Source organism: Euleptes europaea, chromosome 21, assembly GCF_029931775.1.
Source record: "Euleptes europaea isolate rEulEur1 chromosome 21, rEulEur1.hap1, whole genome shotgun sequence".
Classification (NCBI taxonomy): domain Eukaryota; kingdom Metazoa; phylum Chordata; class Lepidosauria; order Squamata; family Sphaerodactylidae; genus Euleptes; species Euleptes europaea.
The window spans coordinates 11,628,634-11,641,447 of NC_079332.1; the positions used below are offsets into that span (position 1 = coordinate 11,628,634).

At 49.0% G+C, this 12,814-nt stretch overlaps 1 protein-coding gene across 1 annotated transcript; it reads right to left on the reverse strand.

Moving 5' to 3' along the window:
- Window positions 1-4,140: 4,140 nt before the first annotated feature.
- On the reverse strand, window positions 4,141-12,295 carry TNFRSF13B (TNF receptor superfamily member 13B). Its single transcript, XM_056866375.1, has 4 exons — window positions 12,184-12,295; window positions 10,886-11,002; window positions 7,710-7,925; window positions 4,141-4,421 (listed from the first exon to the last, which is right to left on the reverse strand). Exons 1-4 carry the CDS (start codon window positions 12,290-12,292, stop codon window positions 4,141-4,143), a joined length of 723 nt encoding a protein of 240 aa, XP_056722353.1. The 5' UTR covers window positions 12,293-12,295.
- Between the last annotated feature and the right edge of the window lie 519 nt (window positions 12,296-12,814).

A 12,814-nucleotide genomic window follows, 5' to 3' on the forward strand; every position in this document is an offset into this window, starting at 1 on the left:
GTCAGTGCTCAGAAGTCAATTATGGGCAAAGGCCCCGCGACGACTGACAGTCGGGACAGGCGCCCTAACAAAGCCAGGCTCCTCACAATCTGTGCTGGTGGAAGGTGCCGTCAAGTCACCGCTGACTTACGGCGACCCTGTAGGGTTGTCTAGGGAAGAGACATTAGGAGGTGGTTTGCCATGGCCTGCCTCCGCGTGGGCTGAGAGAGTTCAGAGAGAACCGTGACCGGCCCAAGGGTCACCCAGCAGGCTCCATGTGGAGGAGTGGGGAATTGAACCTGGTTCTCCAGATTAGAATCCGCTGCTTTTAACCATTACACCACGCTGGTTCTCCCTTGTGGTCTAGAAAGCAGTAATGCTTACAACCTTCCCGGTGGATGCACCATTCTTTAATCTGGATGTTAAAACTGCGTTGTGAGTAGCCCGGTAGATGATTTGTGTGTGTGTGTGTGTGTGTGTGTGTGTGTTTGCTCCCAGGTTGTTCACGCTTCAAAATATCACTTGTATACGTGCGGTAGTTTGTGGATGCCTGGCTCTGTGTGTGTGTGTGTGTGTGTTTTAAATAGATGGCGTGCAAGCATTACAATGTGCAGGTACCCCCGGCTGTTGTAATGGTGTCTTCCTGCTTCCTTTTTTAAATAATGCAGTGAGCTTGCAGCGGGAGAGGAGTTGGTCTCTTAGCACTTCCCGGCTGACGCTGATGCAGCACAAGCCTCTTTAGAGCTTCTTTGAAATGAAGATACAGCACCCCCTTGTGGTTGAATGGGGGGTAGTGCCAGCACCGGCTGCTTCCCCACACACCCACACCTCCAAGCTCTCTACTTCCTTTCTCCTGCTAAAAGCCCAAGAAAGGAATCCTCTTTCTCCCGCTAGGAAATCGATGTAATTGTATAACCCCTCGCATGCATTTTGCACAAGCTACGGACATGCGGTGCAAAGCTTACGTCTGGGTGGGAGGAGAGCCTGGCACACGGATATCGATGGGAAGGAGATGGGTGTCTGTGTGCTGATAGGTCCGTTGTGCTAATGGCTCGGGAAGCCATCTTTTAAAGCAGGGGTGTCAAACTTAAGGCCCGCAGACCGGATAAAGCCCCTTGAGAGCTCTTATTCGACCTGCGAGCCAGTCGATGCAGCCCCACCTCCAGTCCCGATCTGGGCTGGCAAGGCGTGGCCCGGCCTGACCAAGTGACATTTATGTCATATCCAGCCCTCGTAACAAATGAGTTTGACACCTTTGTTTAAAAGGTTTATGAAGGTGCTGGGCTTGCTGTCACATCGACGAGAGTACCTCCCGTCTTCTTACTGCCCCCAGATAGTTTGGAACGATATTCCAGGCCAACGGGAGGGATTTTGGTTTTTCACTCTAATTTAGTGCTAAGCAAGGCCTGGTTTGAGTGCTGTGATGGTATCTGTCGCTTAATCGCTTTACCTGTTCCGTTTTTGTGGTCATGGGGAGGCAGCCCCAAGAATGGTCACCAGTGGGGGCAGAATCGTGGACTCGTTCTTGGCACAGCTGCCTTGCATTTCACTTTGAGAGCCCTTGAGTCAGTCTCTGCTTTGCCTTGAGCACTGGGAAAAGGGGGAGTACCAATTTCTGTCTCTCTCTTACTCCGCAAAGCAGTGTTTCTCAACCAGAGTCCCCCAGAATCTTAGGGTTCCACGAGAAATCGCTTGGGGTTCCGCGAGAAATAGTGGTAAATAGGCTAATCATATGTAAATCATATGTAATCATAAGTAGGGGTTCCCCGAGGCATAAATATTATTTTAAGAGTTCCGCAAGGGTAAAAAGGTTGAGAAACACTTCCGGGAAGGTTGGAAGCGACGGGAGAGACTCGCCCAGCATTTATCTGATGCCGAGTGAGAGACCAGAGTCTCCCTGAAGGTTCTGAATCGGGGTCCAATCATTGATGGCAACCAAGCTCAATCAAAAATTTTAGGGACTTGGATCAGAGGCCCTGTTTCCAAGGCCCCGAATCTCCCTTCCTGTAGTCATAGCTACTCTGGGAGGACATCTGAGGGACATCGTGAGTATCTTTCTGCCTGTGAATCTGAGACCAGGCCTGTTATTCTGTGTGGGTGCCCTAAGGAGCCACGCAAGTGCATTGTACTAGATTAGACAGTCCTTTAGCAATCAGGAGATTGCTTAATCGATCCTTTCCCTTGCATGTGGGATATTTGCTGGGGGTATGTATGTGTGGAGTAGACAAATGGCCAGCAGGGAAAGGGTTAAGCACACCCCTGTTTTCCCCTCCCTTTTCCAGTCCCCCACTCAAGATTCCTGTATGCCTCGACTAGCCGTAAAAGACAGCAGAACTTTAAATGGGCACTTAGCTCTATCTTGCTTTCCGTCGAACAGCAATTTTGATTTGGGCGATCTGTGTGGCGAATGGCTGGCTCCGAGGATGCAGGCCACACTGGCAAGGGAGGTTGGACGGCACCGTGGTTTTGTGCCGTGGTGAAGCACTGCACCATTGAGATGCTGGCTTTCCTCAAAACCAGCAGGAGGTTTCTAAGCCAGCATGGAATTCGTTGGCTTTGGAAGGGGATTAGGCCAGTTTGTGAAGGGCAGGTCTACTGAGGGCTATTAGCCGTGAGAACTTCATCTTCAGAGTTGGCCAGCTATTGAATATCAGCTGCTGAGGGGCAGACAGCAGGGAGAAGACTTTCATAGAATCGTAGAGTTGGAAGGCACCACCAGGGTTATCTAGTCCAACCCCCCTGCACAATGCAGGAATTTCACAGCTACTTCCCTCCCACACCCCCAGTGACCCCCTACCCAGAAGATGGCCAAGATGCCCTCCCTCTCATCATCTGCCTAAGGTCAGAACCAGCATTGCTGACAGATGGCATCTAGCCTCTGCTTAAAAACCTCTTTGATCGCTGTCCCTTTTCTTGCAAGCCTCCCCTGGAAACAAGATGAACCTTTGGACTCATCCAGAAGGGTTTAGGTCAAAATACCTAAGCTTGACATTGCCTCTGTGTTCTTGCGTGTTAAAATGTTTGAATAGGTTAATACGACTTGCATTGCAGAAAGCAGCTATTTTATTTCACATGCTACTGATCAGACATTCATATATTACACTCAAAGAGATCTGGGGCATTTTTATTTTTCTAATCCTATGTACAGGCAGAGTCTTAAAGATGAGTGGCTTGCAGTTTGGGGTTGTGGTTTTTTTTTTTTTTTTTGAGAGAGAAGCTACAGTTTGGCTTTCTTCCTGGATTGTGGCCACGCCTAGAACAACGGGTAAATCAGGATTCTGAGGCTCTGACAGCTATAAACATGAGTTTTCCTGTGTAAAACGAATAGGGAGAGAAGTCTAGGCTGAAACTTTTTTTCTCTGACGTGTCGGTTTTCCGTGCGCGGGGAACTCTTCGGAGTTTATCCCAATGTGCGGCTCAATACCTTTTGTACAGTGTGGGGAAAATTGTGTAATGGGATGTAAGGTATTTGGGGCACATGGGCCTAATAAGGAGCTAAGTTGTTTCTGGAAAATAAATTGATGGGTGGAGGCAAAAAAAAAAAAAAGTAAGAAGAAATAGAAAATGAAGACAAATACTACTTTTCTTTCTCTATACTCTTCAGTTCTTTGTTTCTCTGTCTGTTAGAAAAATGCCTGGTATGTAGGGTTGCCAGCTCCAGGTTGGGAAATACCTGGAGATTTTGGGGGTGGAGCCTGAGGAGGGCAGGGTTTGGGGAGGGGAGAAACTTCAATACCATAGAGTCAAATCGCCAAAGCGGCCATTTTCTCTAGGGGAACTGATCTTTGTTGCCTGGAGATCTGTTGTAGTAGCGGGAGATCTCCAGCCACCACCTGGAGGTTGGCAACCCTACTGATATCTGTGCTTGCACATGGGGTTGTCCTGATTGTGCAGGTGGGGGGGGGGCTCTACACCTGAGAGCATCCTCTCAAGGGTTGAAGGGTCATTCAGACATTGACTGTTCACTGCTTGCACCCTGAAATCCAGAGATCGCTTCCTTCTGTCACTGGTTTCTGATGATTTGCGTAAATCCGGTTCTTAAGGTGAGGCACAGGTGGAAACTGCAGGGCATCGATCTGGAAAAAGTCAAGCAGCTTTCTTGCGAGTGTGTTCGGAGGGCTGGGGGAGAAGATCTCCTGCAGGACGCCGATCGTGCTCCCCTCAAGTCATCTGCATCTTCTCTTGCGAGGGCGAGCATATAATCTGGAAGTGGCCATCCTCAGGGGTAGGGATTGTCCCCACAATCCCTGGGCAGGACATCCCAGCAGCAGCAATGGTGGTAGCATCCTCCCTGGCCCCGAGCTGGTAAGTTCTGTGACACGCTCTGGACTCCTGGACAGCGGGGCTCGGCTCAGGAAAGCAGAAGCCGCAGGTTTCGACGGGCTCCGGGGTCTGGCTGCCACTGGATCCGCTTCCCACGCTTCCTGCTTCCATGAGGCATTCTGGGAAATAAGCCCACGTGCGTTAGAACACGGATGGTGGGTCCCTAGGCAAGCCCCAGGGAGCGCGGGGCGAAAATTTGTTTGGCACCCAGAGCAAAAGCCTACAATTCTCCCTCTCTCATAAATACTAGAATGTGGGGTCATCTGCTGAAGCTGGAGGGTGAGAGATTCAAAACAGAGAAAAGGAAATATTTCTTCATGCAACTCATAGTTAAATTGTGGAACTCCCTGCCCCAGGATGTGGTGATGGCTGCCAACTTGGAAGGCTTGAAGAGGGGAGTGGATATGTTCATGGAGGAGAGGGCTATCCATGGCTACTGGTCAAAATGGATACTAGTCATGATGGATACCTATTCTCTGCATACCTATTGTATGCGGTGCTGTGGAACACAGGCAGGATAAATGCCACTGCCATCGTCTTGCTTGTGGGCTTCCTAGAGGCACCTGGTTGGCCACAGTGTGAACAGACTGCTGGACTTGATGGACTGATCCAGCATGGCTTTTCTTATATTCTTATGTAATTCAGCCTATACAGGTAAGAGTATCCCTTATCCGGACATCCTATATCCGAACTGATCTGAAAACCGGACCCTTCGAGCCAGCATGCAGGCAGATCTGTGCTGCCTGCTTTCCATATTCCCTCTCACCTAAAATAAAATAAAATGCAGTGTATGCTGCCTTGCAGGTGGAGACTGAGAGCCTGCTCTTGTGAGTTTGTGCGTTGTTACTCTTGTTAACAGCTGATACAGGTGTTCCGGCGAGAGAGTTTAACCTTTGCTTTCTGATGGTTCAATGTACACAAAATTATTAAAAATATTGTTTAAAATTACATTCAGACTATGTATATAAAATGTATATTAAGCAGAATAAATTTGGGTCCCATCCCCGAGATAATCTCATTATGTATACGCAAAAATTACAAAATATTCCAATATACGGAAAGATCCGACATACGGACCACTTCTGGTCCCGAGCAGTCCGGATAAGGGATACTCAACCTGTATTGCATGTTAACTCTGCAAACTCTCCCTTTGTACCCTGAGACATCATTTTCTTCCCCCCTTTTTTTAACCAAAGAAGAGTTCTGTGGCATTTGAAAGATTGCTCGCGGCTGTGTGTGTCGGCCTTCGGGGCCGTGACTTACGTTGAGCTGCGGCCTGCGAGACGGGGCCTGCTCTGGAGATGTTATCCACATTACAAGCACAATGGAGTGCGATACTGACTCCATTGTGGCAGCTTCCCTAAACTATGCTGTGGGGCAGGAGCTGAGAAGGGGCACGGTTGTTCAGAGGATGGGAAAGCTGGAAAAATTCTGGGCTGCCTTGGAGAACTGCCTCTGGTCAAACAGGTTTGCCAGGTTTAAACACAAAAGCCAAAATCTGCAAAACCTGAAAGCCTCTGTTTCAAACCTCCTTCAATTCATTTTTTTTGGGGGGGGGGGCGGTTGTTTCTGTCCTTGGAGGTCCTTACGCCTCTGCAGGGCTACTTGAATAGTTTGAGTAGATATCTCTGTAATTTTTGCCCAATACCTCTGTCTTCCTCCTGTTTCTTTCGTTTCTACTATTAAGTGTTGCGCTTCCCGCGCTTGCTCATTGCAAGCAAAGGAAAAGTAATATTGGGTGCTGAATCCAGCATCCAGAGAAGGGTACTGTTCACATTCAAAGTTTCTAGTCCCTATGGCTGCAAAGATTAGCTTGAAAGTCCAGGAGCAGAGCAACTGAGGAGGATTGTGGGGTTAGGGGAGAACTGAGATCAAATCCTCTCTTGCCTTTGAAGCTGAATGGTTGGCCTTGGGCAGGTCATTCTCGCTCAGCCTAACCCGCCTCAGAGGGTTGTTGTGAAGGTTAAATGCAGGAGTGGGGGAGCTCTGAGCTGTTTGGAGGGAGGGGAAGATAAAAATGATTGATTTGAACACATGAAGCTGCCTTATACTGAATCAGACCCTTGGTCCATCGAAGTCAGTATTGTCTACTCAGACTGGCAGCTGCTCTCCAGGGTCTTCGTCAGAGGTCTTTCACATCACCTACTTGCCTGGTCCCTTTAACTGGAGATACCGGGGATTGAACCTGGGATCTTCTGCATGCCAAGCAGATGCTCTACCACTGAGCCACAGCCCCTCCCATAGTTTGACCAGGGATGTCAAACCCAATTGTTACAAGGGCTGGATATGACATAAATGTCACTTGGTCTGGCCGGGCCATGCCTCGCCAGCCCAGATTGAGAGTGGGGGTGTGTGGCTACCTCGGCGGGGTCACAGGCTGGATAAAAGCTCTCAAGGTGCCAGATCTGGCCTGTGGGCCTTATGTTTGACGCCCCTGGAGTAGATAGTACTGACCTTAATGGACCCAAGGGTGCTGATTCAGAATAAGGCAGCATCATGTGTTCATGTGTGTGAATGCCTCTTTAGTGTTTATAAGTATATGTAAACAGCTAGATTCGAGTCCAATAGCAATTTAGAGAACAACAAGATTTGGGGGGTATAAGCTTTTGACAGACTCTTGAAAGTTTATACCCCCCCCCAAAAAAAAAATCTTGTTGGTCTTTAAGGTGCTACTGGACTCCAGTCTTGCTGTTCTTTTATCTATTATTTATTTTGTTCAGTTTGTATCTCTCCCTTTCCCAGCCCAAGCTTGGCTCCCAAGTTGCCAACACTATGCATCACGCAGTATAATTTTTGGGTTAAAACACTAAATTAAAAGCAATATATGGGTTAAAAGATGGCCATCTAACCTACTGGATAAATAAAATTTCTTGGAAGCTAGGGAGACCCGTAGTAGCAGATCAACTGCAGACCAACGTGGCTGCCCTCCGAAAGTATACATAAAGTATTTATTAAAAATAAAATCTGGTGCCTGATCAGTGAAGGATACCATTTTAATCTACCATTGCCTAAATGTTGCAGACTTTGGTTTGTGTGTGGCATATATGGGACAGTTTTGTGTGTGTGTGTGTGTGTGTGTTAAGTGCCATCAAGTCGCTTCCGACTCATGGCGACCCTATGAATGAAAGTCCTCCAAAATGTCCTATCTTTGACAGTCTTGCTCAGATCCTTCAAATTGAAGGCTGTGGCTTCCTTTATTGAGTCAATCCATCTCTTGTTTGGTCTTTCTCTTTTCTTGCTGCCCTCAACTTTTCCTAGCATGACTGTCTTTTTCAGTGACTCTTGTCGTCTCATGACATGACCAGTTTTGTACTCTGGTTTAAAAAAAACACAACAAATCAAAACCCCAAGTTTAGCAATTCTGCATCCAAGTTTAGCTCTGGGCAAATCACGAGAAGTGTATTTACCTTTTGGGACCTCCCCCTTTTTGTGGCAAGCGAGGGTCCCGGTGCGACAGGCCACCTCCGCCCCCCGCTTTCTGAAGTAAATCCAGGTCATCAGCAAGGAGAAGAGCAGGGTGGTGAGGCAGAGGCCCAGAACCAGGTAGACTACCAGCCGCTGGTCATATGCGTTGTCCAGCTTCCACGCCAGAGCAGCCGGTGCGGGCAAGGTTGCGGGGTGACCTGCAAGTCACAGAGAGAGAGAGAGAGAGAGAGAGAGAGAGAGAGAGAGAGAGAGAGAGAGAGAGAGAGAGAGAGAATTAAACCGGCATTTTCTGCAGTCAGGGTCTGCCCTGCAGGGCTTTGGGCCAGGTGCTACTTGAGAGCCAGCGTGGTTAAGAGCGGTGGTTTGGAGTGGTGGAGTCTGATCTGGAGAACCAGGTTTGATTCCCCATCCTCCACATGAGCCGCGGAGGCTAATCTGGTGAACTGGATTTGTTTCCCCACTCCTACACATGAAACCAGCTGGTGCCCTTGGGCAAGTCGCAGCTCTTAGAGCTCTCTCAGCCCCACCTCCCTCACAGGGTGTCTGTTATGGGGAGGGAAGGTGATTGTAAGCCTGTTTGATTCTCCCTTAAGTGGTAGAGAAAGCCGGCATATAAAAACCAACTCTTCTTCTTCTACTCAATGGGCTGTCGTATTTTTCACTGCCTGCGGAGCAGACCCCAGGAGGTTCGATTAAGTATCTTGGATACTTAATAGCAGGACTCAGTTCCTCTAGAGCAGCAGTTCCCAAACATCTCCTAGTGCTCCGTGGAGAGATTGGAAAGAAAGATACTACTGTCATTCGGTTTAGTATATAGGTGCTAGGTGAAAATTAGTGCTCCGTGATGAATTTCTCTCCTGAAAAGTGCTCCGTGACTCAAAAAGTTTGGGAACCGCTGCTCTAGTGCGATGGGGGGCAATTTTGTCCGGATCAAGTAGTCTCTCTAGCCCACATTGTTTTAGCACGGTCACAAACTAATACTGCACGAAATAAATATATCACTCCCTGGATAGAGCAGCTAATGACACTTTTGAGAAGCGGATAACGCACTATCTGCTGTCGAGTAGATTGGTGAATTGCGTGAGAGATGTGGCAACTTTTCTCTTTATAGCGTCAAGGAAAAAATTAATTTCATTCCCCACCCCCTTTTTTTAAAGCTTGAAACGGTGGCTGACTAGCCAATGGCTGTTAAATCTAGGGAAATGAGTGAATGGAGGTGCTTAGGGGGGCAGGCACACCCATTTCCATCAACACTTCCAGCCCAGTTCTTGCATCTGCTTTAACTACGCTAAGAAAATTGAAGAGTTAAGGCCATTTCCTCCAAACTTTTCCCCTTGAGTTAAAAAAAGGTTGACATGCTTCTCTGTGACACCCAGAAACATTTCCTTTTTAGGATGTGAAAGAGGAATCAGCCTGCCTTCTGAGAAGCCCACTCCTTGTTGCCCTTCATGAGTTCCTGTCCCCCTCACAGTGTACCTCTTGAATAGGAGAAGGCAAGACCAGAACAGGGATTTGTGCAGAGACGTGGCTGGCAGCATTCTCTGAGGACATGTAATTCTGTGGCGCGAAGGGATGTCCCATGGGCGCTTGAAGCAGAGCTGCAGCAGAACAACCCTTTGTAAGCAGAGACATTGGAAGGAGGCAAGATCAGAGTAAATCGTGCAGAGGCAGAATAGGCACCCTCTTCTCTGGACAGGTACTTCGGGCTTTGTGGGGTCTTTTGTGTGTGTGTTTTTTCATAGGATCATAGAATTGGAAGGGACCACCAGGGTCATCTAGTCCAACTCCCTGCACAATGCAGGAAATTCACAACTACCTCCCCCCCACACCCCCATTGACACATACTTCATTCCCAGAAGATGGCCAAGATTCCCTCCCTCTTATGATCTGCCCGAGGTCATAGAATCAGCCTTGCTGACAGATGGCCATCTAGCCTCTGCTTAAAAACCTCCAGGGAAGGAGAGCTCACCACCTCTTGCCTGACATATTGCATGCACTTGTGAGGGTGCTGATTCAATGCCATTATAAAATGTAAAGGTTCCTGTGCAAGCACCAGGTCATTCCTGACCCATGGGGTGATGTCACATCGTGACGTTTACTAGGCAGACTTCGTTTACGGGGTAGTTTGCCAGTGCCTTCTCCAGTCATCTTTCCTTTACCCCCAGCAAGCTGGGTGCTCATTTCACCGACCTCGGAAGGATAGAAGGCTGAGTCGACCTTGAGCCCATAATTTGACTTCCTGAGATAATTTCCCTTGTGGATCAAAGGTCCTCTGGAGATGTGGCCACATCCAAACAGGGAGGATTTCAGAATCAAATATTGATTCTGCCTCCTGCTCTTTGGATAGAAACTCAATCTGTGGAAGGACTGATGAGAAGTAGGGAAGGCGGGGTTACACTTTTACCCCCACCCCCCAATTTTCCAGCACTGACCTGGATTGCTCCAGGCTAGCCTGATCTCGTCAGATCTCAGAAACTAAGCAGGGTCGGCCCTGGCTAGTATTTGGATGGGTGACCTCCAAGGAACACCAGGGTTGTGACGCGGAGTCAGGCAATGGCCAACCCCCTCCGGACATCTCTTGCCTTGAAAACCCTACGGTGTTGCCATAAGTCCTCGGTGACTTGGCAGCATGCACACACACAAATTTTCCCCAGTGTAGATGTAAACTCTCCCAAAACACTTTTTTCCCAGTTTCACCTGGAGTACGTAGTGTGAGTGAGCTGCCCTCGGTTCCTGAGATCTGAATTGTTATCTCTCATGGGTGAGGGGGACATGACTTAAGGAACCATGACTTAAGGAAGAAGAAGAAGTGTTGGTTTTCATATGCCGATTTTCTCTATCTTTTAAGGAAAACTCAAACTGGCTTACAATCACCTTCCCTTCCTCTCCCCACAACAGACACCCTGTGAGGGAGGTGGGACTGAGAGAGCTCAAAGAGAGATGTGACTAGCCCAAGGTCACCCAGCTGGCTTCATGTGTAGGAGTGGGGAAGCCAGCCCGGTTCACCAGATTCGAGTCCACTGCTCATGTGGAGGAGTGGGGAATCAAACCCAGTTCTCCAGATTAGACTTAGCCACTCCTAACCACTGCACCATGCTGTCTCTTAAGCTCTGCTTTCCACACAAAAGGTCTGCCCATCGTCCCCCGGGGCTCTTACTCGTGCAGAAGTGCCGGCATTCCCAAGGGTGCTGGCCGCAGATGGTGGTGCAGTCGACGCACCTCTGGATCAGCCTGTCATAGTAGAAACCTGTCCGCTTGCTGCACTCGATTGACTCTGGGTAGGGGAGAAAAAGGGGGGCACAGAGGAGGGTTTGGATTGCGAGTTAGCACTTTGCTCGGGGGCTGCAATCCCGCCTGCCTTCTGGGTCTGTGCATGCGCCCACCCAGCCTGCAGTTTGTTGAGTTGCTATGGGAACAGATGCATCCTTCAGTTCACACCCCCCCCAAAAAAAAAGTTGGAAGAAGGAGCGTGTGCTCTGGGTATCTGGATTTCTAGCCTGCTCAGCAGGTCTTCTGGAATCATAGAATCACAGAGTTGGAAGGGACCACCAGGGTCATCTAGTCCAACCCCATGCACAATGCAGGAAATTCACAACAATCTCCCCACCCCCACACCCCCAGTGACCCCTACTCCATGCCCAGAAGATGGCCAAGGTGCCCTCCCTCTCATAATCTGCATAAGGTCGCAGAATCAGCATTGCCATCTAGCCTCTGCTTCAAAACCTTCAGGGGTGGAGAGCTCACAACCTCCTAAGGAAGCCTGTTCCACTGAGGAACCGCTCTGACTGTTAGAAAATTCTTCCTAATGTCTAGACGGAATGGGTTTAATTTCAACCCATTGGTTCTGGTCCGACCTTCTGGGGCAACAGAAAACAACTCAGCACCATCCTCTATATGACCCATTCCCTTGGTACCCACCCCTGGCTTGTTTTATCAGCCTTTACCCCATCAAGCATGCTGGCTAGGGTCTAGAACAGGGGTCCCCAATATGCTGCCCACAGGCATTATGGCACCCACTGAACCTTTTCTGGCACCTGCCAAGTGTTTTTAAGAAGTGGGTGGGGCCAGGTAGGGCTTTGGCCCTGCAAAGCTTTTGATTAACTACTGAAGATTGGATTGGCTGTGCAGATTTTTAAAAACATAGCTTTGGCAGCAGCTGCCACCACAGCACAAGAATCTGCACTGTGATATGAAAGAGGAATATGAAAGAGGAACAGACAGTGTTGCACAGATTTCTCTGGGCCTTCAGTCATCACTGATCCAACAGGTTTCATAGGCTTTTTAAAAAAGTACCACAAAAACCTCCCTAACCTGTTGACTAGCACCATCACAGAGATGAGGGGGCAATGAAGCTTTTGTCATTCCAGTACACTCGAAGATGCCATCCTCTGTCTCTAACCCCAGGCTAAACATGCTTGCTATATTAAAGGACCCCCTCTTTTTTTGGATACTCACTGCAAACCTCAGTACAACTCTTGAACTTTGGTGTCTGACAGACCTCTGTGCAGCGTATACATCGATACAAGAGCCCGTCCCAGTATTCTTCCTTCAGGCAGGCGGGCATGGTCTGCTGGCGGCACGGGTACTGGCCAAGAGAGGTCTGCGAAAACAGCATAGGAGGGGAACTCATTAAAGTGTTGCCAGCAGAAGGAACTGGGAGACCTGTGAATTCAGGGAGAAAAGCAATTGTCGGTGTCCTGGTGAAGCGATCTGGCAGAGATCAGTTCATCTGGAGAAAACGGCCGCTTTGGAAGGTGGACTCCATGGCATTATGCCCCAATGGGAATCCCTTCCCTCCCCAAACCCCGCCCTCCTCAGGCTCTACCCTCAAAGTTTCCCAACCAGGACCTGAGAACCCTGCTCCTCACATACACAAAAGAAGCCAGTGTGGTGTAGTGGTTAAGAGCAGCGGAGTCTAACCTGGGGTTCGATTCCCCACTCCTCCACATGAGCGGCAGACTCTAATCTGGTTAACTGGGTTGGCTTCCCCACTCCACATGAAGCCTGCTGGGTGACCTTGGGCCAGTCACAGTTCTCTCACAACTCTCTCAGCCCCATCTACCTCACAAGGTACCTGTGGCATATA

Coding starts and splice junctions, on each gene's coding strand:
- TNFRSF13B (XM_056866375.1), bottom strand. CDS start 12,292: ATGCCCGCCTGCCTGAAGGAAGAATACTGGGACGGGCTCTTGTATCGA. Junction 11,003..12,183: donor GAGTTGTACTGAGGTTTGCA/GTGAGTATCCAA, acceptor TCCCCTACCCAG/AGTCAATCGAGTGCAGCAAG. Junction 7,926..10,885: donor ATGCCGGCACTTCTGCACGA/GTAAGAGCCCCG, acceptor TGTGACTTGCAG/GTCACCCCGCAACCTTGCCC.